This window comes from Manis pentadactyla, chromosome 1 (assembly GCF_030020395.1).
Source record: "Manis pentadactyla isolate mManPen7 chromosome 1, mManPen7.hap1, whole genome shotgun sequence".
In the NCBI taxonomy this organism is placed as follows: domain Eukaryota; kingdom Metazoa; phylum Chordata; class Mammalia; order Pholidota; family Manidae; genus Manis; species Manis pentadactyla.
The window spans coordinates 68364966-68392726 of record NC_080019.1 but is presented as its reverse complement, the minus strand read 5'-3'; the positions used below and the strand labels follow the sequence as shown (position 1 = coordinate 68392726).

General features: G+C 38.1%; 1 protein-coding gene across 6 annotated transcripts in view; it reads left to right on the top strand.

Annotated features, from left to right (window-relative positions):
• Window positions 1–27761, top strand: part of PPP2R3A (protein phosphatase 2 regulatory subunit B''alpha) — a 270561-nt gene that overhangs the window by 140221 nt on the left and 102579 nt on the right. For all 6 annotated transcript variants that reach the window (XM_057498104.1, XM_057498095.1, XM_036877361.2 and 3 more), the window contains one exon: window positions 22321–22395. In XM_057498104.1, the coding sequence (XP_057354087.1) occupies window positions 22321–22395 (75 nt within the window). The remainder of the gene's footprint in view (window positions 1–22320; window positions 22396–27761) is intronic.

The window sequence follows — 27761 nt, the reverse complement described above, 5'->3', positions numbered from 1 at the left end:
TGGGACGCAGCAAAGGCCGTACTGAGAGGGAAGTATATTGCAATACAGGCCCACCTCAGGAAAGAACAATCCCATATGAGCAGTATAAACTCACAATTAATGAAATTAGAAGAAGAACAAATGAGGCCAAAAATCAGTAGAAGGAGGGACATAATAAAGATCACAGCAGAAATAAATAAAATCAAGAAGAATAAAACACTAGAAACAATGAAAGCAAGAGCTGGTTCTTTGAGAAAATGAACAAAATAGATAAACCCTTACCCAGACTTGCCAAGAAAAAAAGAGAGTCTACTCACATAAACAGAATCAGAAATGAGAAAGGAAAAATCACTACAGACACCACAAAAATATAAAGAATTATTAGAGAATACTATGAAAAAGTATATGCTAACAAACTGGATAACCTAGAAGAAATGGACAACTTTCTAGAAAAATACAACCTTCCAAGGCTGACCCAGAAAGAAACAGAAAATCTGAACATACCAATTACCAGCAACAAAATTGAACTGGTAATCAAAAAACTACCTAAGAACAAAAATCCTGGACCAGATGGCTTCACCGCTGAATTTTATCAAACATTTAGTGAAGACCTAATTCTCATCCTCCTTAGTTTTCCAAAGAGTAGAAGAAGAGGGAATACTTCCAAACTCATTCTATGAAGCCTGCGTCACACTAATACCAAAACCAGGTAAAGACACCACAAAAAAAGAAAATTACAGACCAATATCCCTGATGAACATAGATGCAAAAATATTGAACAAAATAGCAGCAAACCAAATTCAAAAATACATCGAAAATATCATCCATCATGATAAAGTAGAATTTATTCCAGGGATGCAAGGATGGTACAACATACGTAAATCCATCAACATCATCCACCACATCAACAAAAAGAAGGACAAAAACCACATGATCATCTCCATAGATGCTGAAAAAGTGTATGACAAAATTCAACATCCATTAATGATAAAAACTCTCAATAAAATAGGTATAGAGGGCAAGTATCTCAACATAATGAAGGCCATATATGACAAACCCGCAGACCACATTCTAATAGCGAGAAGCTGAAAGCTTTTCCTTTAAGATCAGGAACAAGACAAGGATGCCCACTCTCAACTTTTATTCAACATAGTACTGGAGGTCCTAGCCTCGGCATCAGACAACACAAAGAAAGAAAAGGCATCCAGATTGGCAAGGAAGAAGTCAAACTGTCCCTGTTTGCAGATTACATGATATTGTACATAAAAAACCCCAAAGAATCCACTCCAAAACTACTAGATCTAATATTTGAATTCAGCAAAGTTGCAGAATGCAAAATTAACATGCAGAAATCTGTGGCATTCCTATACACTAACAATGAACTAGCTAGCAGAAAGAGAAATCAGGAAAGCAATTCCATTCACAGTTGCATCAAAAAGAATAAAATATCTAGGAATAAATTTAATGAAGGAAGTGAAAGACCTATACTCTGAAAACTACAAGACACTCATGAGAGAAATTAAAGAAGATACCAATAAATGGAAGCATATTCCATGCTCAGGGATAGGAAGAATTAATATTGTCAAAATGGCCATCCTGCTGAAAGCAATCTACAGATTCAATGCAATTCCTATCAGAATACCAATAGCATTCTTCAACGAACTAGAGGAAATAGTTCTAAAATGCATATGGAACCACAAAAGACCCCAAATAGCCAAAGCAATCCTAAGAAGGAAGAATAAAGCTGGGGGGATTATGCTCCCCAACTTGAAGCTCTACTACAGAGCCACAGTAATCAAGACAATTTGGTACTGGCACAAGAACAGACCCATAGACCAAGGAACAGACTAGAGAGCCCTGATAAAAACCCAACCATTCATGGTCAATTAATATATGATAAAGGAGGCCATGGACATACAGTGGGGAAATGGCAGTGTCTTCAACAGCTGGTGTTGGCAAAACTGGGAAGCTACATTCAAGAGAATGAAACTGGATTATAGTTTAACCCCATACACAAAAGTAAACTCAAAATGGATCAAAGACCTGAATGTAAGTCATGAAACCATAAAACTCTTAGAAGACAACATAGGCAAAAATCTCCTGAATATAAGCATGAGCAACTTCTTCCTAAATGCATCTCCTCGAGCAAGGGAAACAAAAGCAAAAATGAACTCATGGGACTGCATCAAACTAAAAAGTTTCTATACGGCAAAGGACACCATCAACAGAACAAAAAGGCATCCTGCAATATGGGAAAATATATTCATAAATGACATATCCAAAATATATAAAGAACTCACATGCCTCAACACCCAAAAAGTAAATGACCCAGTTAACAAGTGGGCAGAACATATGAAGAGACAGTTCTCCAAAGAAGAAATTCAGGTCTCCAACTGGCACATGAAAAGATGCTCCACATTGCTAATTAACAGGGAAATGCAAATTAAAACCACAATGAGATATCACCTCACACCAGTTAGAATGGCCAACATAGAAAAGACTAAGAACAACAAGTGCTGGTGAGGATGTGGAGAATGGGGAACCCTCCTATACTGCTAGTGGGAATGTAAGCTAGTTCAACCTCTGTGGAAAGCAATGTGGAGGTTCTTCAAAAAACTAAAAATAGAAATACCATTTAACCTGTGAATTCCACCCCTAGGAATTTACCCAAAGATTATAATTTCTCAGATTCAAAGACATCTGCACCCCTATGTTTTTTGCAGCACTCTTTACAATAGCCAAGATTTGGAAGGATCCTAAGTGTCCATCAGTAGATGAATGGGTAAAGAAGATGTGAAACATATACATAATGCAATACTATTCAGCCATAAGGAAGAAACATCCTACAATTTGCCACAACATGGATGGAGCTAGAGGGTATTATGCTCAGTGAAATAAGTCAGGCAGAGAAAGACAAATACCAAATGATTTCCCTCATTTGTGGAGTATAACAACAGAGCAAAGCTGAAGGAATGAAATAGCAGCAGACTCACATATTCCAAGAAGAGACTAGTGTTTACCAGAGGGGAGGGTTGTGGGATGGTGGGGAGGAGAGAGGGAGAAGGGATTGTGGATATCATGATTGGTGCACATGGTATGTGTGGGGTCTCAGGGAAAACAGTGCAGCTCAGAGAAGACAAGTAGGGACTCTGTGGCATCTTACTGCACTGATGGACAGTGACTGCATTGGGGTATGGGGGGGCCTCAATAATAAGGGTGAATGTAATAATATTGTTTTTCTTGTGAAACCTTCATAAGAGTGTATATCAGTGACACATTAATTTTAAAAAATAGGAAGTTCTCTCAGATGGAACAGCATGGATGAACCTTGAGGACATTATGCTGAGTTAAATAAGCCAGTCATGAAAAGACAAATACTGCATGATTCCACTTAAATGAAATATCTTAAGCACTCAAAGTCATAGAGATAGAAAGAAGGATGGTCACTGCTAAAGGCTGAAAGGAGGTTTGGTGGGTATACAATTTCATCAAGAATGTAACAGTTTCATCAAGAATATAGCAAGAATGATAAATGGATCAATTTATCCAGAATATAACATAAGAATTCTAAGTATTTATGCATCTAAAAAAAACCTTCAAAATGTGTGAAGCAAAATCCAAAAGAACTGCAAGGATGAATCCACAATTGTAATTATGGATTTCCACGTGCTACCCTCAACAGTGGTAGAACAAGTAGAAAATCAGTAAGAATAAGGACACATGAGCAGCGCTATCAACCAGCCTGATGTAGTTGATATTTATATTATATACCACCAAACAACAGTAGAATACACATTCCTTTAACATGTACATGGAATATTTACCAAGATTGACCATAATGGAATTAAATTAGAAATAATAATAGATCTGTGAAAAATTCCCAAATATTTGATAATGAGATAACTGATGGGTCAGAGAAGAAATCCAAAGAAAATTAAGTGTTTTGAACTGAATAAAAACACAACATATCAAAATTTGTGGTATGCTGTTAAAGCTGTATTTAGTGAGTTTAGCAAGGTTATAGATACATGGTCAATGTATTAAAAAACTACTTTCTATATAATAGCAACAATCTATTGGAATTTAAATTTTTTAAATACTGTTCATAATACCACCCCAAAATACTAAATACTTAGAGAAGAATCTGACAAAGATGTGCAAGACCTACACACTGAAAACAGCAAAATATTGTTGAGAGAAGTTAAAGATTTATATTAATGGAGAGATGTATCTTCTTTATAAATGGGAAGAATAGATTTTGTTAAGATGTCAATTCTACATTAGCTTTGACTCTTAGAGCCATAGTAATGTTTATATACTCTCCTTCCAAGAAATAGTGAATTGAAATCAACCAGGATCTCTGGAAAATAAACCCCAAATAAAATATAACCAGTAACAAATGAACTGAACTGTATTACAAATGAATAATATGACTACATTAAAAAGATAAAGGAAGAGAAAGAATGGGCTAACCTAAGTAACCTTGTTTCTCAGTGGGATATGGGTTGACAATTCTGTTAAAATTCTGTCAAAAGGAAAGTGTGAAGGCTAGAACAAACCTTGTGGTATCAGATTAGAATCAGAGTTATTGGTATGTTTACATAGTTTTTAATATATTTAAATAGATATAGAAAGTAATATATGTGTGTGTGCATGAATTAGTATATAGTAGTGCCCCATTATCTGCTTTCATGGTTTCAGTTATTTGCAGTCATCCATGGCATAGAAGCAAATGATGCTTCTGACATACTGTCAGGTCAGTGGTAACCTAATGTTACATCACAATGTCTGCATCCTTCACCTCACTTCATCTCATTATATAGGCATTTTGTCAACTCACATCATCACAAGAAGAGTGAGAATATAGTAGAATAAGATATTTTGAGAGATAAAGACCACATACACATAATTTCTTTTATGTTACATTATAATGACTATTGTCAGTTATTGTTAATCTCTTACTATGCTTAATTTATAAATTAAACTATCATAAGTATATATGTATAGGAAAAATGGTATATATAAGGTTTGGTACTGTCCATGGTTTCAGGCATCCACAGGGGTCTTGAAATGTATCTCCCATGGATAAGGGGAGACTGCAATGCATATATATATTCTAGTTCTGCCTTCTAAGAGGGTCTAGGAGCAGTGACAACCTAGTAGTAATGAGCACCCTAACACCCAGATTTGGTGTCTAAATACCATTCTCTAATAAAAATAACTAGGGCTCTTTGGAGAAAAGGTTCAGTGTAGGACTGGAGCAAGGAAAATGTAAGACAAACGTGGACCATCTTGTGATACCAGCAGATACAGAAGTGCTTATAAAAGAATGGGACATGTCAAGATGACACAGGAGCCAACATGATAGAGTTCCCAAAAGCCAAAGCTAGATCAGTTTGAATAACAAAATAAGTAATGATAGTACTGGATTATAACCCATAAAATAAAATAAATGCCCAAGTCTCTATACTGATATAAACTGAACAAATAAATACATAGCTCTTCCATACAGAAAAATTCCACTTAATAAATGTAGAAGGAATGATAACATTGTGGTGGCAAACCTGGAGACACCATTTCAACGAAGTACAAACAAAATTAAATTAATACAAGATGTAAGAGGAGGAAAAGATGGTGGCATGAGTAGAGTGGCAGAAATCTCCCAAAACCATATATATTTTGAAAATGCAGCAAATACAACTATTCCTAACAGAGTGACCAGAAGATATGGTACAACAGCCAGGCTACATCTGAGAGAACCCAACATCTCACGGAAAAGGGTAAGATACAAAGCCATGACTCAGAGGGACCCGAGCACTCCCCTCACCCCAGCTCACCAGCAGGAGGAAAAGAATCAGAGTGGGGAGGGAGCAGAAGCACAGGACTGCTAAATACCCAGCCCTAGTAATCTGCCCCAGGAGCACAGACACACATTGCATGGTGCTCTAGATATAAGAGGAGTGGAAAAACAAAATCCAAGACTAAGACGGTGAACAGGTTCCCACAGCTGGCTGCCCTGAGACAAAAGAAAAGCAGGTGCTTTAAAAGGACAATGGTTTAACAGGTGGACAAAATCATCCTGGCACACTGAGCCCAGCAGGCTGGGAACTTTAAGGAACTTCAGGAGCCTTAATCCCTTGGATGGCAATGCAGTTCCAAGGCCCCTCACGATGATAAGCAACCTGCCGTTCCTTCCCCCCCACCAGCACTGCAAGCAAAGTGGCTGACCCACCATTGCTGCAGAACGGCCAGGGAGCAGCCCCGCCTACAGCAACCACACAGCTTAACACATAGGCTGCTCCCTGCATGCAGTTGACCAACACAGAGAATGGAGACCGGCACAGAGTCCGGAAGGTATGAAGTGGCCCTGTTCTCACAGCAGAACAAATGCAGCTTGCCTGCAACCTGCACCAGTGCCCAAGGCCTTCCTGAGGTTCACCCTGCCCATGGCAGCTCACGGGATTAACCCAGAGGCTACTCCCTGTGCACAGTTGACCAGCACAGAGGAGATGGGTACAGAGTCTGGAAGGCACAGAGGGGCTCTGATCTCATGGCAGAATACATGCAACTCGCCTGTGACCTCTGCCAGTGCTCTAGGCCATCCCAAAGGCCGCCCCACCCATGGCAGCTCAGGGGATTAACCCAGAGGCTCCTCCCTGCACACAGTTAACTGGCACAGATAGAGAAGATAGGCACAGAGTCCAGGAGGCACGAAGGATCTTCATTCTCATGACAATACACACCGCTCACCTGCGACCCCTACCATCGCCATAGGCCATCCTAAGGGCCGCCCTGCCCGTGGCAGCTTACAGGATTAGCCAAGAGGCTGCTCCCTGCGTGCAGTTGACTGGCATAGACAGAGGAGACGGGTGCAAATACCAGGAGGCATGAAGGGGCCTTGTCCTTGCAGCAGACACACGCACTCCTGGTCTGCGACCCTGGCCAGCACCCCAGGACATCCCAAGGGCCATCCCACCCACAGCGTCCTAGGGGATTAGCCCAGAGGCTGCTCCCTATGTGCAGGTAACCAGCAGAGACAGGCAAGGCGACCAACAAGCAGGAAGGGACTTTGTTCTCCCAGCTGACACGCCACTCACCGGCAACCACTCCCATCACCATGAGAAGGCTTAGAAGAACCTTGTTCAGTCCAAAATCCCTCAAACACCAAAAAAAAAAAAAGGCTTGGTAAGACTGAAATCACCAATCTCCTTGAAAAAGAATTTGAATAAAAGTCATAAGCATGCTGATGGAACTACAGAGAAATATTCAAGAGCTAAGGGATGAATTCAGGAGGGAGATAACAGAAACGAAACAAACGATGGAAGGACTTAAAAGCATACTGGATGAGGGGGAAGAGACTTAATGAAATAGAAATCAGAGAACAGGAATACCGAGACGTTGAGGCAGAGAGAGAAAAAAGGATCTCTAGCAATGAAAGAATATTGAGAACTGTGTAGCCAATCCAAATGGAACAATATTCACATTATAGGGGTACCAAAAGAAGAAGAGAATTAAAAATGGATAGAAAGTGTCTTTGAATAAATAATTGCTGAAAACTTTCCCAATCTGGGGATGGAGATAGTCTCTCAGACCATGGAAGCCCACAGATCTCCCAATACAAGGGAACCAAGGAGGGCAACACCAAGACATATAAAAATTAAAATGGCAGAGATTCAAAGACAAGTACAGAGTATTAAAAGCAGCCAAGGAGAGAAAAAAGATCACCTACAAAGGAAAACCCATCAGAATTCTCAGCAGAAACCTTACAGGCCAGAAGGGAATTGCATGATATATTCAATGCAATGAAACAGAATGGCCTCAAAACAGGAATACTGTATCCAGCAAGATTATCATTTACATTTGAAGGAAAGATTAAACAATTCCCAGATAAGCAAAACTTGAGGGAATTTACCTCCCACAAACCATCTCTGCAATGTATTTTAAAGGGACTGCCCTAGATGGAAGCATGCTTAAAGCTAAATAGCTGTCACCTGAGAAAATAAAACCACAGCAAAGAAAGTAGACCAGTAAAATACTACCTAAATACAAAATAAAATCAGCTATCCACAAAACCAGTCAAGGGAAACGCAAAGAGTAGAGAATAAAACACCTAACATATAAAGAGTGGAGGAGGAAGAATAAGAATGGAAATAAAGAATCATCAAACTGTGTTTATAATAGCATAATAAGTGAGTTAAGTTAGACTGTTAGATAGTAAAGACACTTCCCTTGAACCTTTGGTAATGACGAATCCAAAGCCTGCGATGGCAATAAGTACATATCTCTAGATAATCACCCTAAATGTAAATGGACTGAATGCAGCAATCAAAACACACAGAGTAATAGAATGTATAAAAAAGCAAAACCCAACTATATGCTGCCTACAAGAGAATCACTTCAAACCCAAATACATACACAGACTACAAGTGAAGGGATGGAAAAAGATATTTCATGCAAGCAATAGGGAGGAAAAAGCAGGTGTTGCAGTGCTTGTATCAGACAAAATAGACTTCAAAGCAAAGAAAGTAATGAGACAAAGAAGGACATTACATAATGATAAAAGGTAAAGGGGCCAGTCCAACAAGAGGATAAAACCATTATAAATATCTATGCACCCAACACAGAAGCACCTACAAAGGTAAAACAAATACTAACAGAATTAAAAGAGAAAATAGAATGCAGTGCATTCATTTTCGGAGACTTCAACACACCACTCATTCCAAAGGACTGATCAACCAGACAGAAAATAAGTAAGGACAAAGAGGCACTGAACAATGCATTAGAACAGATGGACCTACCAGACATCTACAGAACTCTACACCCAAAAGCAGCAAGATACACGTTCTTCTCAAGTGCACTTGGAACATTTTTTCAGAATAGACCACATACTAGGCCACAAAAAGAGCATCAGTAGAGGGGCAGAAGATGGCGGCGTGAGTAGAGCAGCGGAAATCTCCTCCCAAAACAACATATATCTATGAAAATATAACAAACACAACCCTTCCTAGAATAAAGACCAGAGGACACAGGACAATATCCAGACCACATCCGCACCTGAGAGAACCCAGCGCCTCGCAAAGGGGGTAAGATACAAGCCCCGGGCCCGCGGGAGCCGAGCGCCCCTCCCCCCAGCTCCCGGCGGGAGAAGAGCAGGCAGAGTGGGAGGGAGACGGAGCCCAGGACTGCCGAACACCCAGCCCCAGCCATTCGGGCCAGAGTGCAGGGCGCCCAATACTAGGAAAACAGGGCAGCAAGAACAGTGAGCAGGCACTGGAGGATGGGCGACAGAGGGCATAAGAAAAGCGCACGACCATTTTTTTTTGCTTTTTTGCTGTTTTGTTTTGGAGAGCGCTTTTTGGAAGTCTTAAAGGGATAGGGACCCCAATACTAGGGAAACAGGGCAGAAAGACCGGTGAGCAGAGGCCTGAGGCTAGCACTGCAGAATAAAGAAAAACGAACGACCACCTTTTTTTTTTTTTTTTTAATTAAAAAAATTTTTTTTCTTTTTTTTTTGGTGGTAGTTGTTTTGTTTTGGCGGGTGCTTTTTGGAAGTCTTAAAGGGGCAGGCGGGTCACTTAATCCAGAGGTAGGGAATCCGGAGATCTCTGGGCACCCTAACCCCTGGGCTGCAGGGAGCAGGGAGGCCCCTTACGGAGATAAATAGCCTCCCAGCAGCTCCTGCTCCAACGCGACTCCACCATTTTGGAGTAGCTGCCCGAGCCAGGCCACGCCCACAGCAACAGCGGAGATTAACTCCACAGCAGCCGGGCAGGAAGCAGAAACCCTGTCTGCGCGCAGCTGCGCAGCACAAGCCACTAGAGGTCGCTGTTCTCCCAGGCGAGGAGGGCCACAAACCAACAAGAAGGGAAGTCCTTCCAGCCGTCACTGGTCCCAGTTCTGCAGACTATTCCTATCACCATGAAAAGGCAAAGCTACAGGCAGACAAAGATCACAGAGACAACACCAGAGAAGGAGACAGACCTAACCAGTCTCCCTGAAAAAGAATTCAAAATAAGAATCATAAACATGCTGACAGAGATGCAGAGAAATACGCAAGAGAAATGGGATGAAGTCCGGAAGGAGATCACAGATGCCAGAAAGGAGATCGCAGAAATGAAACAAACTCTGGAAGGGTTTATAAGCAGAATGGATAGAATGCAAGAGGCCATTGATGGAATTGAAATCAGAGAACAGGAACGCATAGAAGCTGACATAGAGAGAGACAAAAGGATCTCCAGGAATGAAACAATATTAAGAGAACTGTGTGACCAATCCAAAAGGAACAATATCCGTATTATAGGGGTCCCAGAAGAAGAAGAGAGAGGAAAAGAGATGGAAAGTATCTTAGAAGAAATAATTGCTGAAAACTTCCCCACACTGGGGGAGGAAGTAATCGAACAGACCACAGAAATACACAGAACCCCCAACAGAAAGGATCCAAGAAGGGCAACACCAAGACACATAATAATTAAAATGGCAAAGATCAAGGACAAGGAAAGAGTGTTAAAGGCAGCTAGAGAGAAAAAGGTCACCTATAAAGGGAAAGCCATCAGGCTAACGTCAGATTTCTCAACAGAAACCCTACAGGCCAGAAGAGAATGGCATGAGATATTTAATACAATGAAACAGAAGGGCCTTGAACCAAGGATACTGTATCCAGCACGACTATCATTCAAATATGACGGTGGGATTAAACAATTCCCAGACAAACAAAAGCTGAGGGAATTTGCTTTCCACAAAACACCTCTACAGAACATCTTACAGGGACTGCTCTAGATGGGAGCACTCCTAGAAAGAGCACAGCACAAAACACCCAACATATGAAGAATCGAGGAGGAGAAACAAGAAGGGAGAGAAGAAAAGAATCTCCAGATAGTGTATATAACAGCTCAATAAGCGAGCTAAGTTAGGCAGTAAGATACTAAAGAGGCTAACCTTGAACCTTTGGTAACCACGAATTTAAAGCCTGCAATGGCAATAAGTACATATCTTTCAATAGTCACCCTAAATGTTAATGGGTTGAATGCACCAATCAAAAGACACAGAGTAACAGAATGGATAAAAAAGCAAGACCCATCTATATGCTGCTTACAAGAAACTCACCTCAAACCCAAAGACATGTACAGACTAAAAGTCAAGGGATGGAAAAACATATTTCAAGCAAACAACAGTGAGAAGAAAGCAGGGGTTGCAGTACTAATATCAGACAAAATAGACTTCAAAACAAAGAAAGTAACAAGAGATAAAGAAGGACACTACATAATGATAAAGGGCTCAGTCAAACAAGAGGATATAACCATTCTAAATATATATGCACCCAACACAGGAGCACCAGCATATGTGAAACAAATACTAACAGAACTAAAGGGGGATATAGACTGCAATGCATTCATTCTAGGAGACTTCAACACACCACTCACCCCAAAGGATAGATCCACCGGGCAGAAAATAAGTAAGGACACGGAAGCACTGAACAACACAGTAGAGCAGATGGACCTAATAGACATCTATAGAACTCTACATCCAAAAGCAGCGGGATATACATTCTTCTCAAGTGCACATGGAACATTCTCCAGAATAGACCACATACTAGGGCACAAAAAGAGCCTCAGAAAATTCCAAAAGATTGAAATCCTACCAACCAACTTTTCAGACCACAAAGGCATAAAACTAGAAATAAACTGTACAAAGAAAGCAAAGAGGCTCACAAACACATGGAGGCTTAACAACACGCTCCTAAATAATCAATGGATCAATGACCAAATCAAAATGGAGATCCAGCAATATATGGAAACAAATGACAACAACAACACTAAGCCCCAACTTCTGTGGGACACAGCAAAAGCAGTCTTAAGAGGAAAGTATATAGCAATCCAAGCATATTTAAAAAAGGAAGAGCAATCCCAAATGAATGGTCTAATGTCACAATTATTGAAATTGGAAAAAGAAGAACAGATGAGGCCTAAGGTCAGCAGAAGGAGGGACATAATAAAGATCAGAGAAGAAATAAATAAAATTGAGAAGAATAAAACAATAGCAAAAATCAATGAAACCAAGAGCTGGTTCTTCGAGAAAATAAACAAAATAGATAAGCCTCTAGCCAGACTTATTAAGAAGAAAAGAGAGTCAACACAAATCAACAGTATCAGAAATGAGAAAGGAAAAATCACGACGGACCCCACGGAAATGCAAAGAATTATTGGAGAATATTATGAAAACCTATATGCTAACAAGCTGGGAAACCTAGGAGAAATGGACAACTTCCTAGAAAAATATAACCTTCCAAGATTGACCCAGGAAGAAACAGAAAATCTAAACAGACCAATTACCAGCAACGAAATTGAAGCGGTAATCAAAAAACTACCAAAGAACAAAACCCCGGGCCAGATGGATTTACCTCGGAATTTTATCAGACATACAGGGAAGACATAATACCCATTCTCCTTAAAGTTTTCCAAAAAATAGAGGAGGAGGGGATACTCCCAAACTCATTCTATGAAGCTAACATCACCCTAATACCAAAACCAGGCAAAGACCCCACCAAAAAAGAAAACTACAGACCAATATCCCTGATGAACGTAGATGCAAAAATACTCAACAAAATATTAGGAAACCGAATTCAAAAATACATCAAAAGGATCATACACCATGACCAAGTGGGATTCATCCCAGGGATGCAAGGATGGTACAACATTCGAAAGTCCATCAACATCATCCACCACATCAACAAAAAGAAAGACAAAAACCACATGATCATCTCCATAGATGCTGAAAAAGCATTTGACAAAGTTCAACATCCATTCATGTTAAAAACTCTCAGCAAAATGGGAATAGAGGGCAAGTACCTCAACATAATAAAGGCCATCTATGATAAACCCACAGCCAACATTATATTGAACAGCGAGAAGCTGAAAGCATTTCCTCTGAGATCGGGAACTAGACAGGGATGCCCACTCTCTCCACTGTTATTTAACATAGTACTGGAGGTCCTAGCCACGGCAATCAGACAAAATAAAGAAATACAAGGAATCCAGATTGGTAAAGAAGAAGTTAAACTGTCACTATTTGCAGATGACATGATACTGTACATAAAAAACCCTAAAGACTCCACCCCAAAACTACTAGAACTGATATCGGAATACAGCAAAGTTGCAGGATACAAAATCAACACACAGAAATCTGTGGCTTTCCTATATACTAACAATGAACCAACAGAAAGAGAAATCAGGAAAACAACTCCATTCACAATTGCATCAAAAAAAAAAATAAGATACCTAGGAATAAACCTAACCAAAGAAGTGAAAGACTTATACTCTGAAAACTACAAGTCACTCTTAAGAGAAATTAAAGGGGACACTAACAGACGGAAATTCATCCCATGCTCGTGGCTAGGAAGAATTAATATCGTCAAAATGGCCATCCTGCCCAAAGCAATATACAGATTTGATGCAATCCCTATGAAACTACCAGCAACATTCTTCAATGAACTGGAACAAATAATTCAAAAATTCATATGGAAACACCAAAGACCCCGAATAGCCAAAGCAATCCTGAGAAAGAAGAATAAAGTAGGGGGGATCTCACTCCCCAACTTCAAGCTCTACTATAAAGCCATAGTAATCAAGACAATTTGGTACTGGCACAAGAGCAGAGCCACAGACCAATGGAACAGACTAGAGAATCCAGACATTAACCCAGACATATATGGTCAATTAATATTTGATAAAGGAGCCATGGACATACAATGGCGAAATGACAGTCTCTTCAACAGGTGGTGCTGGCAAAACTGGACAGCTACATGTAGGAGAATGAAACTGGACCATTGTCTAACCCCATATACAAAAGTAAACTCAAAATGGATCAAAGACCTGAATGTAAGCCATGAAACCATTAAACTCTTGGAAGAAAACATAGGCGAAAACCTCTTAGACATAAACACGAGTGACCTCTTCTTGAACATATCTCCCCGGGCAAGGAAAACAACAGCAAAAATGAGTAAGTGGGACTATATTAAGCTGAAAAGCTTCTGTACAGCAAAGGACACCATCAATAGAACAATTAGGATCCCTACAGTATGGGAGAATATATTTGAAAATGACACATCCGATAAAGGCTTGACGTCCAGAATATATAAGGAGCTCACACGCCTCAACAAACAAAAAATAAATAACCCAATTAAAAAATGGGCAGAGGAACTGAACAGACAGTTCTCCAAAAAAGAAATACAGATGGCCAACAGACACATGAAAAGATGCTCCACATCGCTAATTATCAGAGAAATGCAAATTAAAACTACAATGAGGTATCACCTCACACCAGTAAGGATGGCTGCCATCCAAAAGACAAAGAACAACAAATGTTGGCGAGGCTGTGGAGAAAGGGGAACCCTCCTACACTGCTGGTGGGAATGTAAACTAGTTCAACCATTGTGGAAAGCAGTATGGAGGTACATCAAAATGCTGAAAACAGACTTAACCATTTGACCCAGGAATTGCACTCCTAGGAATTAACCCTAAGAACGCAGCAATCAAGTTTGAGAAAGACAGAAGCACCCCTATGTTTATTGCAGCACTATTTACAATAGCCAAGAATTGGAAGCAACCTAAATGTCCATCAATAGATGAATGGATAAAGAAGATGTGGTACATATACACAATGGAATACTACTCAGCCATAAGAAAAGGGCAAATCCAATCATTTGCAGCAACATGGATGGAGCTGGAGGGTATTATGCTCAGTGAAACAAGCCAAGCGGAGAAAGAGAAATACCAAATGATTTCACTTATCTGTGGAATATAAGAACAAAGGAAAAACTGAAGGAACAAAACAGCAGCAGAATCACAGAACTCAAGAATGGACTAACAGGTACCAAAGGGAAAGGGACTGGGGAGGATGGGTGGGTAGGGAGGGATAAGGGGGGGAGAAGTAGGGGGGTATTAAGATTAACATGCATGGGGGGGTAGGAGAAAAGGGAGGGCTGTACAACACAGAGAAGGCAAGTAGTGATTCTACAACATTTTGCTATGCTGTTGGACAGTGACTGTAAAGGGGTTTATAGGGGAGACCTGGTATAGGGGAGAGCCTAGTAAACATAATATTTGTCATGTAAGTGTAGATTAGTGATACCAAAAACAAAGCAAAAAAAAAAAAAAAGGGCAGTTCCTGTGTGGTAACCTCCAACGAGTTCTACACAAGGGTATAAAGGGCATATAAAAGTGTAGGCAAAGGGTCTGTTTGTGTTTATACAGAGGATCAAAGCCTAATTGGGCTACCCCGAAAATGAACTAAGATACGATATGAAAAAGAACTTCCAACATCTGCACTCTCTGGAAGACTCATGCCAGAAGATGATCATCAAAAAACCCCAACAAAGATCCACGCACTGCTACAGCTGTAGATGCACTCATCCCACCAGTTCCTTGACTTGCCATGGGAATGAGGAAGGAGATATCTAAGCTGGCCTGTGCATACAGTAAAACAACAAATTTGACTGGATCTATACTGTTGGAACTCAACCAAGAATTTGGAGAAGTGCAAATTGTAGCGCTCCAAACTCTTACAACTACAGACTATTTACTGTTAAAAGAACATATGGCATGTGAACAGTCCCCAGGAATGGGTTGTTTTAATTTGTCTGATTTCTCTCAGACTGTTCAAGTTCAGTTGGACAATATCCACCATATCATAGATAAGTTTTCACAAATGCCTAAGGTGCCTTAATGGTTTTCTTGGTTTCACTGGAGATGGCTGGTAATTACAGATATGCCTTGGTTATGTAACTATACTCCTATTATGTTAATGTGTGTGCGCAATTTAAGTAGTAGCTTAAAACCTATATATGCTGAAGTTACTCTACAAGAAGATATGTCAAAGAAATAATCAATCTTCCCATGTTTTCTTCCGTCTGCTACTTCTATAGCTTTTCTTCTTCCTTCCTAATTACAACCCTTAAATAGAATTCGTGCCTCATATCAAATTTACCGAGTATCATAACTCCTCCAAGTGGTAAAGATACCTCAAGACAAATGCTGGGCATAGAAGCCACAGGGCATAAATATGCAAAGAAGTAAAAAGGTAACCTTTTCAAACAATAAGGCTTCCCTCTCACTTACCAACTTCACATTTCCCTGTATGGCCCCGGAAGATGACTGGTTAGCCAGAGACGGGTAAGATTCCTCAAGGGAGGAACAACCTAAGACAGGCACAGTCGCAGGGGGGCCATCAGGTGAGAAATTGGGGATCAACAGAGGTGAGGCTTAGAACCTCACCCCCCCTGTTCTGAGAGAAATCTTCTGCATACGTGGATGTTTTATTGCCCTGGTCTAGCTTGGATTAACACATAGTCTACAGGCACACACCTGATCATCTACATTTGCTCTCTTACAACACTAAACTATGTTTTCTACCTTTATCTTGTATCTACCTACCACTTCAGCATTTTATTAAAAATAATAATAATAAAGAGAGAAATGTGGTATCCACATATAAATCAAGTATAAAAACCAAATGAGTATTCATATTTCAACTGACTGTTTAGAGTTCATAATGCATGAGCAAAACTAAAAGTTTCTGTGATGACTGCCCTTGTACTGTTCACTATGTAACTTATTCATTATGTAAGAATTTGTTCTCCATGTAAGAACTTGTTTGTTATGCCTCAGAAGATTGGAGACTGACGAAAATTAGGCTTGGGGTGGATTAATGATTGTGCATTGAGCATTGACTCCCCTATACAGAATTTTATTGTCGTTAACAACCATTTGATCAATAAATATGAGAGATGCCCTCACAAAAAAAAAAAAAAAAAAAAAAAAAAAAAGGACAGACTTCCAATGGTAAAATAAATAAGTAACCGCGATGTAATGTATAGCATAAGGAATATAGTCAAGATATTGTAACAGCTTGGTAGGGTGATAGCTGGAACCTAGAATTATGTATATAAATGTCCTACCACTGTGTTGTACACTTGAAACTAATGTAATGTAATACTGTGCGTCAACTACCCTTCAATAAAAAATAATTATTTAAAAAAAAAACAAAAACACAAAAAAAACAAAAAAAAAAAAGAGCATCAGTAAACTCAAAAAGATTGAAATTTACCAACCACCTTCTAAGATCACAAAGGCATAAAACTAGAAGTAAATTATAAAAAACAGAAAGGCTCACAAACACATGGAGGCTTAACAGCATGCTCCTAAATAATCAATGTATCAATGACCAAATTAAAACAGATCAAGCAATATATGGAGACATATGAAAACAACAGCACAATGCCCAACTCCTGTGGGATGCAGCGAAGGCAGTTCTAAGAAGAAAGTATATAGCTCTGCAGGCCTATTTAAAGAAGGAAGAACAATACCAAATGAGCAGTAAATTCACAATTAATGAAACTGGAAAAACAACAAATGAGGTACAAACTCAGCAAAAGGGGGAACACAACAAAGATCAGAGAAGAAATAAAGAAAATTGAGAATAAAACCACAGAAAAAATTAATGAAACCAAGACCTGATTCTTTGTGAAAATAAATAAACAAAACAGATAACCCCCTAGCCAGACTTATCAAGAAGAAAAGAGAATCTACACGCATAAACAGAATCAGAAATGAGAAAGGAAAAATCACTACAGACACCACAGAAATACAAAGAATTATTAGAGAATACTATGAAAAACAATATGCTAGCAAACTGAATAACCTAAAAGAAATGGATAGTTTTTAGAAAAATACAACCTTCCAAGACTGATCCAGGAAAAAACAGAAAATCTAAACAGATCAATTACCAGCAATGAAATTGAATCAGTAATCAAAAACTTCCCAAGAACAAACTCCCAAACTAGATGGCTTCACTGCTGAATTTTATCGGACATTTAGAGAAGACATAATACCCATTCTCCTTAAAGTTTTCCAAAAACTAGAAGAGGAGGTGTTTTGAGAGAAATCTTCTGCATCCGTGGATGTTTTGTTGCCCTTGTCTAGCTTGGATTAATACTTAGTCTATAGGCACACACCTGATCATCTACATTTGCCCTCTTACAGCACTAAACTATGTTTTCTACCTTTATCTTGCATCTACCTACCACTTCAGCATTTTATTTAAAATAATAATAATAATAAGGGAGAAAAGTGGGATTCACATGTAAATCAAGTATAAAAATCAAACAAATATTCATATTTGACCTGATTGTTTATAGTTCATAATGCATGATCAAAACCAAAAGTTTCTGTGATGACTGCCCTTGCACTGTTCACCATGTAAGAACTTATTCACTATGTAAGAATTTGTTCACCATGTAAGAACTTGTTCATTATGCTTCAGAAGATTGGAAACTGTTGAGAATTGGGCTTGGGTTTGATTAATGATTGTGCATTGAGTCCCCTATACAGAATTTTATTGTTGTTAACAACCATTTGATCAATAAATATGAGAGATGCCCTCTCAAAAAAAAAAAAAAACTAGAAGAGGAGGGAATACTTCCAAACTCATTCTATGAAGCCAGCATCACTCTAATACCAAAACCAGGCACAGACACCACAAAGAAAGAAAACTACAGACCAATATCCCTGATGAACATAGATACAAAAATACTCAATAAAATATTAGCAAACAGGGTTCAAAAATACATCAAGGATCATACACCATGATCAAATGGGATTCATCCCATGGCTGCAAGGTTGGTACAACATTTGAAAAATCCATCAGCATCATCCACCACATCAACAAAAAGAAGGACAAAAACCACATGATCATCTCCATAGATGCTGAAAAAGCATTTGACAAAATTCAACATCCATTCACAATAAAAACTCTCAACAAAATGGGTACAGAAGGCAAATACCACAACATAATGAAGGCCATACATGACAAACCCACAGCCAACATTATACTTAACAGCAAGAAGCTGAAAGCTTTTCCTCAAAAATCAGGAACAAGATAAGGATGCCCACTCTCCCCGCTTTTATTCAACATAGTACTGGAGGTCCTAGCCACGGCAATCAGACAACACAAAGAAATAAAAGGCATCCAGATTGGTAAGGAAGAAATCAAACTGTCACTATTTTCAGATGACATGATATTGTACATTAAAAACCCTAAAGACTCCACTCCAAAACTACTAGAACTAATATCTGAATTCAGGAAAGTTACAGGATACAAAATTAATACCTAGAAATCTGTTGCATTCCTATACACTAATGATGAATTAGCAGAAAGAGACATCAGGAAAACAATACCATTCACAATTGCATCAAAAAGAATAAAATACCTAGGAATAAACCTAACCAAGGAACTGAAAGACCTATACCCTGAAAACTACAAGGCACTCCTAAGAGTAATTAAAGAGGATTCTAATAAATGGAAATTCATCCCATGCTCTTGGGTAGGAAGAATTAATATTGTTAAAATGGCCATCCTATCTAAAGCAATCTACAGATTCAGTGCTGTCCCTATCTAAATACCGACAGCATTCTTTAACAAACTGGAACAAATAGTTTTAAAATTCATATGGAACCACAAAAGACCCCAAAGAGCCAAAGCAATCCTGAGAAGGAAGAATAAAGCTGAGGGATTATGCTCCCCGACTTCAAGCTCTACTACAAAGCCACAGTAATCAAGACAACTTGATACTTGCACAAGAACAGACATAGACCGGTGGAACAGAATAGAGAGTCCAAATATTAACCCAAGCATATATGGTCAATTAATATATGATAAAGGAGCCATGGATATACAATGGGGAAATGACACCCTCTGCAACAACTGGTGTTGGCAAAACTGGACAGCTACATGTAAGAGAATGAAACTGAATTGCTGTCTAACTCCATACACAAAAGTAAAGTCGAAATGGATCAAGACCTGCATGTAAGTCATGAAACCATAAAACTCTTAGAAGAAAACATAGGCAAAACTCTCTTGGACATAAACATCAGCAACTTCTTCATGAACATATCTCCCCAGGCAAGGGAAAGAAAAGCAAAAATGAACAAGTGGGACTATGTTAAACTAAAAAGCTTCTGTACAGCAAAGGACACCATCAGTAGAACAAAAAGGCATCCTACAGTGTGGGAGAATATATTCATAAATGACTTACCCGATAAAGGGTTGACATCCAAAATATACAGAGAGTTCACACACCTCAACAAACAAAAAGCAAATAATCCAATTAAAAAATGGGCAGAGGATCTGAAGAGACACTTCTCCAAAAAAGAAATTCAGATGGCCAACAGGCACATGAAAAGATGCTCCACATCGCTAATCATCACAGAAATGCATATTAAAACTGCAATGAGATATCACCTCACAACAGTAAGGATCGCCACCATCCAAAAGACAAACAACAACAAATGTTGGTGAGGTTGTGGAGAAAGGGGAACCCTCCTACACTGCTGGTGGGAATGTAAATTAGTTCAACCATTGTAGAAAGCAGTATGTAGGTTCCTCAAAAAGCTCAAAATAAAAATAACATTTGACCCAGGAATTTACCCTAAGATTGCAGCAGTCCAGTTTGAAAAAGACAAATGCACCCCTATGTTTATCGCTGCACTATTTACAATAGCCAAGACATGGAAGCAACCTAAGTGTCCATCAGTAGATGAATGGATAAAGAAGATATGGTACATATACACAATGGAATATTGTTCAGCCATAAGAAGAAAACAAATCCTACCATTTGCAACAACATGTATGGAGCTAGAGGGTATTATGCTCAGTGAAATAAGCCAGGCGGAGAAAGACAAGTGTCAAATGATTTCACTCATATGTGGAATATAAGAACAAAGGAAAAACTGAAGGAACAAAACAGTAGCAGAATCACAGAACACAAGAAAGGACTAACAGTTACCAAAGGGAAAGGGACTGGGTAGGATGGCTGGGAAGGGAGGGAGAAGGGGAAGGAAGAAGAAAGGGGGCCTTAAGATTAGCATGTATAATGTGGGGGGGGCACGGGGACGGCTGTGCAACACAGAGAAAACAAGTAGTGATTTTACAGCATCTTACTACGCTGATGGATAGTGACTAATGGGGTATGTGAGGGGGACTTGGTGAAGGGGGGAGTCTAGTAAACATAATGTTCCTCATGTAATTGCAGATTAATGATAGCAAAATTAAAATTAATATTAAAGAAAAGATGTAAGACATATCAACATCACGTACTCCTTGTATGACTAAAAAAGACATAAATCACTTCAGTGATTTACCTCCTGAAATTATGTAATCTAATCTAATCATGAGATTAATCTAATCATGAGAAGAGATCAGACAAGACCACTTGAGTCTACAGAATAAGTGACCAAAACTTATTAAAAATCAAAATCATGAAGTACAAGACAAGTCTAAGGAACTGTGCCAGACTGAGAGAGACCAATGGGACACAAGACCTAAACTCAAATGTCGGATCCTGCAACAGAAAAAGACATTAGGGGAAAAGCTCTTAAAATTGAACATGGTCTGTAGTTTAGTATTATATCATGTTCTTTCCCTAGTTTTGATAATTGTACTATGGTTTGTAAATTGTTACCATTATGGGATACTTGGAGAAGGGCATAGAAATCTCTCTGTAATATTTTTGTAACTTTTCTGTAGGTCTAAAATTATTTCCAAAGAAAAAGTTAAAGAAGTAATAAGTTTTAGATTTTGTTGGTAGGCAAAAGAAAAGAGATACAGCTGATGTCTGTCCTTTGATCTGGTTATTAAATTAACAGTAATTATTTCTAATAGGTTCTCTAGGCTTACTCAAAGTGCTTTAAATATAACTATTTCAAGGTTTTAATATTCTAATAGTCTTCCCTGAGAACAAGATATCAGATTTTAAAATAAAATAAAATCCTAAATTGAAAACAGATTTGTCCACACAATATTTTTATGGACATTAGCTGGTTCACACAATTTAGCATAGTTAACTACATGACTACATGACTATTTTTTTCAAAATGTTCCCATGTCTCTAGGTTAAGAAAGAATCACTCTAGTTGGTTGTGTCTATCATCCTTTCTGCGTTAAATTTCACTTAGCAACCCCTATCAAGCTCTGTGGGATCAGTTTCCCTGACATGCCTTGATATGTGATAATTACAGTATGTACCTTGAAGACATTTGATTTACCAATCACCAAATAGCTAAATGAAAATTTTAACTTCTTGTTGAGCATCCTAACATCAAAAATACACATAAGTATGCTTGTTATAAAATTTGAATTTAATGCAATCCTAAATTTTAGTGCATTGTTCAATATTCTAAAACAGTGAGTTTGCTCAGCTGGCAACTGATTGCATAGGAAGAAAAAAATTCTTTAGGAGCTTGGGGTGTTTTGTATGTTTGTTAATTCAGTTTTGGTTTTGATCTTTTTCAGGATGTGGTGGATACACACCCTGGCCTCACGTTCCTGAAAGATGCTCCAGAATTCCACTCCCGCTACATCACTACAGTAGGCTGAATCTTCTTAACATAACTCCATAAGTTTCCTTTTATCACTCGCTGGTATCCAGGCTTTCAGAATCTCACACAAAAAGTAACATGACTATGATAGTTCATTTAAGTGGAAGGAAGTTACAGTAAAATTGAATTAACTATTTGTATCTATTTCCTTATATGTACCTGATGTTTAAAAGGGCTCTTGTAGACAAAATTATAATAATATGTTCATTCGGTCTGAGCATAAGAGGTGTACCTTTTGCTATGTCAGTAATATTGATACTCAGTTGATCTTTAGCATTTACAAATAAAACTGAATTTTCAGTAGCCTTTCCCAGAAAAATATGTGTCTGTAGTATCTCAAAGTTAGAAATAATAATGAAATAGCTTGCATGTAATCAGAAAACAAGTTATGTTAAAATTTAGCATGAATAATATAATCACAATCTCCTGTTTTATAAGGAGCTCTCATTTGCTGTTTCTCATGCACAAACCTCATTTGATCAGTCAAAGGCAGGGCGTGAGTTACGAGTGAGAGCACACCCTGCAGCCTGTCCAAGCATGTCCAGTGTACTCTGTCCTAGCTCACAGATTACCAACTTTAGAGGCGTTTCAAAGACAAGCCTGAGGGCATAGGTCACAGTCACAGCCACACTCAGATGAGATAGCCCTTGCCTCTGGCTCACATCCCCCAGGAAACGCCCTCAGCGTCCCTCCTTCTCATTTTTAGGGTACTTTTTGTTTGCCATGGATTCATTGGGTTCTGTCAAGTAACAGAATACTACCATTTTTTTTCTTTTTCTTATGTAGGAAAATCATTCTTTGCTTTTATGTTGGTTCTCTTGTCATAAAACTTTGTACGACTTTGAGCCAGAAGGTGTCACTGTCTTATCTAAGAGTATCTCAGAAGTTACTTTTGGCTGTTAACCACAACACTCTACTAAATTACCTCCACCACACTCTCCCTCGTTTCCCACTTGTATTACTTCTATCTGGTCTCTCTTCTTACACACTCATCACCCTACAGTCTAGTCTCCACAAAGAAGAGTTATCCTTTGAAAATATCAGATCATGTCACTTCTCTGCTGAGATCCTCCAGTCATTTCCCTTCTCAGAGTAAAGCCAAAGTCCTTGTGCAGACTCCGTAATCTCCCCTCACCCGTCCAGCTGCTGCTCTCTGATCTGTTCTCCTACCACCCTGTGCCTTGCTCACTCTATTTTAGCCTCCTCACTGTTCCTGGAACAGACCAAACACCCTTCTGCCTCAGGTGCTTTGTTCTCAACTCTTTCCTCTGCCTGGAGCACTCTTCCTGTGGATTTCCATATGACTCACCCTCTTACTTCATCCATACATGTGCTCAGACATTCCCTTATCACTGAGGTCTTCCCAGACCATCCTCTGTCTTTTTCAGCCTTCTCACTCTGCCCCTCTCCTCCTATACTCTCTATTCCTTTGTTTCGCTTTATTTTTCTTCTTAGCTTTTATATCATCTGATACCTAAATTTTTTGTTCATTTATGTCTGTCACTTTGTCTACAGTATAAACTCCATTAGAGCAGGAAATTTGTATGTATTTTTCACTACTGTATCTCCAATATCTAGAACAGTGCCTAGTACATAATAGACACATATATATACGTATTCAAATAGTCATAAATATATATTGAGTGAATAAGTTAAATTCTTATACATTGGAATTTAAAAGAATTCTACACATTAACTCTGGCTTCAGTCCCAAAGGGAATTACTTCATTCTGATTACTGACTGTTCTGAAAACTCAGGGCATATTAATAGCATAAAATAGAATCTTCAGAATTGGAAAAGATCTTAAAGATAATCTAGTCTGACCTTCTACCAACTCAGAAAGTGTTCTCTGCAAAGGAACTTTTTATTGGAGTTAATTCATAGAAAAGATGTTAAAGAACAGAACTATAAAATAGAGATAAATTTTCTTTCTCTACACTTTGTAGTTTAATTAGTCTACTGAAGTATGATGGTTGGACCTGTGATGGTCTGTGGTCATCTAGCAAGTGATCCCCAGAAAGCTTTATGATTTCAAAGTGAAAAGCCATGAAACAATTTTGTTTGCATATAATTCACATTTTATGAGAAATTCTCTTATGTTAATCATTGAATAAAAAGAATTCCAGTGGTCAGTTAACAGGATACAATTAATTATCTCTACAGACATTTTTCTTTCCAATAGACACATTTGGGTCCTTATCAAACTTACACTAAATCTGTTATTTAACACTGATAATCTTTCCTATACTCCAAAATTACCCCTTCAACATATTTTTTCTGTTTGTCTCTTTTTACTGGCATTTCTTCTCAGTCTCTCTAATGGGATCCTTTTTTTCTTGATGTCTAACCACTTTATCTTCTACTTCCATATTCCCTCCTGATTGATCTGATCAACTGACACGACTTCAGGAGCCTTTAATCGCCAAATGTGCATTTGGCTGCAATTTGTCTCTGCATCCAAGATTATTCTATTCAATTGCTATGCTATATATATATATATGATATATTCTACTGACATATTTTCATGGCATTTATATATTGTTTATACTTTTTTAATTTACATTTTATTGTTAGTATTATGCTGCTTTATCCCCAGTTCATAAAAATGAATCCATTACTCAGATGTAATCTTTAAGGTGTAAAATATTTGTGATGAAATACTAATAGGGCAACTCAAAAGAGCATCATAACATAAATACTAAACAAGATCCAATTGACAATACAGACTGAATCTCCATGTACTCTGATGTGTATCTGTGTATCAGTCATACTATCATCCAAAAATGAAAAGTGTAAGTAAAATGTATGACAGTGAATATCTGGAAACAGAATCTTACTGGACTTGTTTTCTGTTCTCCCTAGTGCCTTTTCTCTTACAAAATTTGATCAAATAATGACATGAAGTCATTGAAACTTTTGCATTATTTCAGAATATAGTGCATTTTTCTAGAACAAGTGTAAAATAAGGTTTCTAGTATAAAATTAATTTATTGTTAAAGGCATAAAAGAGAACAAATTAGAGAGGCATTCTCTACTCTGCTAATGGCAAAGACAGATAAAATCACACTATTTGCAAGAAACTTACAAAGATCAGCCCCAGAATTAATGATAGATAACTCAGAAAACAAAACAAAATTAATTTATCATATGACCCTACTGGAGGTTATATAATCTCAGTGGCACACAGTGTAGAACAATTTATGTTTTATTTGCATGCTAGAGTTATTCAGTTATTTCTCTTTACAGTTGGGAGAAACTGCTGACAGAGTATGACTCAAATATGCTAGTTTATATGTGGCATATATATGATGAAGAAAAGTTGGGCAAATTTTATTTTCTGTTTATCACTGAAAACCTTTGCTACAGGAAAATACTCTGTTTAACTACTGTGTCAGCTGTTTTTAGACTAGAAAGAGCACCAAGTATGCATACAGCAAAAATGGACACCATTACTACCCAAATAAGAGATTGCACCTAAGGTCACTCCATATTCTTTATTTACAGGGAAGAACTGGCACCTGAGAAATAAGCCTCTTGATATTAAATGAAAATGAAGGTTCAAAGTACCAGCAAATAGCAGCCCTTGAGTTTGCAGTTTTGCATGCTGTGCAGAGAAAATACCAGTGAATAAAAGACTCTGCTTATCCTAACTGACATATGCTGACTTTTGAGGAAAAAGGTGCTTACATGAGTTTTTAAAATAAGTAATGAGATTGAAAATACTTCTTTGTGACACTGGTGCTGGTAATAGAGACATTTCTGTGGCTTGCCCAGATGGTGTCTCAGTGATATATTCAGTGTCCTGATTGTCCTGAATCCATTGTTGGACTATCCATTGTCCTAAATCAAGCTGAAATGCCAGGATTTTAATTGTTGATTAATTGTTGAGGATATAGGGTACTGATAATTCCTAAGACAACTAAGCTGTGATGGAGACTGCTCACCACTAACAGCTTAAATTTTTCCTCTTGAAAACTTTTCCTTTTGACAGAAAAAGAAATCATTTTATTAGATGGAGGTTTTTTAAGTCCAAATTCTACAGAAGACCATAAAGAAATACTTTTTGGATCTATAGTAACCAGAGTGGATCAGGAATCCATTCACCACTCCCTATCAGGTAGACAAGCCATGCTTCCAGCATTTGAGTGTTATCTGCATTCAGGTTACTTGCAGTGAGCAATCTCTATAATTTCTGTCTGCATTCGATCCACTTGTCAAAAATGATCTGACAGAGCCAGCAAACATTTACCTGCATTCCTGGTGACCTATAATTGTAAGTTAGAGGTTTCCAATTTGATAGATGTAAAGAAAAAAGGAGAGGACACTGACTTACGATTCAAACTATCAGGTTGACTAGAGATTCCTTGGTGAAAATTTGTCAAATTTCATTCCTCTCACTGGCAGTAAACAATTATTCTTACAATTATTATTAATCTTTAAATTTTCTTTGGTATTTTTCAAGCTGTGATTAATTCATCTTTTATCTGCCTAAAAGTGGTAGACCAAAAGTTAGCAGGGGCAACAACTGTAACGTAGAACCAGCAGCTACATGCTCTTACCACTAGATGGTGCCCCGACCTCGAGAAGCTAAAATGCTGAATCAGTCATGTGGAAACCAACAAAGTGCTGATGAAGGGGCCCGCTGAATAAGATTTAGGCTATTGAAAAATAGAATACAGATACATTTTTTATAGTAATAAATAAGTAGGTTAGAAGCTAAAAAACAGGAAATGCTTAGCAGTCAAAAATTTGCACATTTAAAAATTCTCTCAAAAAGAACAAAAAAGAATAAAATAAAAATAAATACAAATTAAAGATTTAAGTGCAACTTCAGGCACTTCCATAAATAATGTAAAATATTTGAAGAGTATGTAAGTATAAAATGTAGATAGAAAACTAAAAATCAAGTAATAAGAACAAAAATCTAATAATGTTCAAGATGGAAAAATTTGGTGTAATAGTATTATTGAAATTGACTTTAATGTGAGAGAGGAGTCGTGGTTATGATAAATTATATTCTTAGTGTTTATTTTCATATTTATAACTTCTGTGCTAAAAATCCTCCATCTTTTTTATATGAACTTCTGCCAAGCTAATGCTAAGAATTCTGTTCAATAAGACATACTCTGTGCCCTGAAGCATCTCAGTCTGAGTCTGACTGATTGGGGCCCATAGAGAAATTAGATACCAGCTAGTCCCAACTCCCACCTAATGTCAGAATCTAGTTGACTTCTGCCTAAACAATTCTGGTGAGAAGAAACCTCACTACTTCATACAACCCGCTGTTTCACAGGGCTAATTGAGAAAACTCTTACTTATATTTCAATATCAGAACATTTCTACCCAGTAGTTCT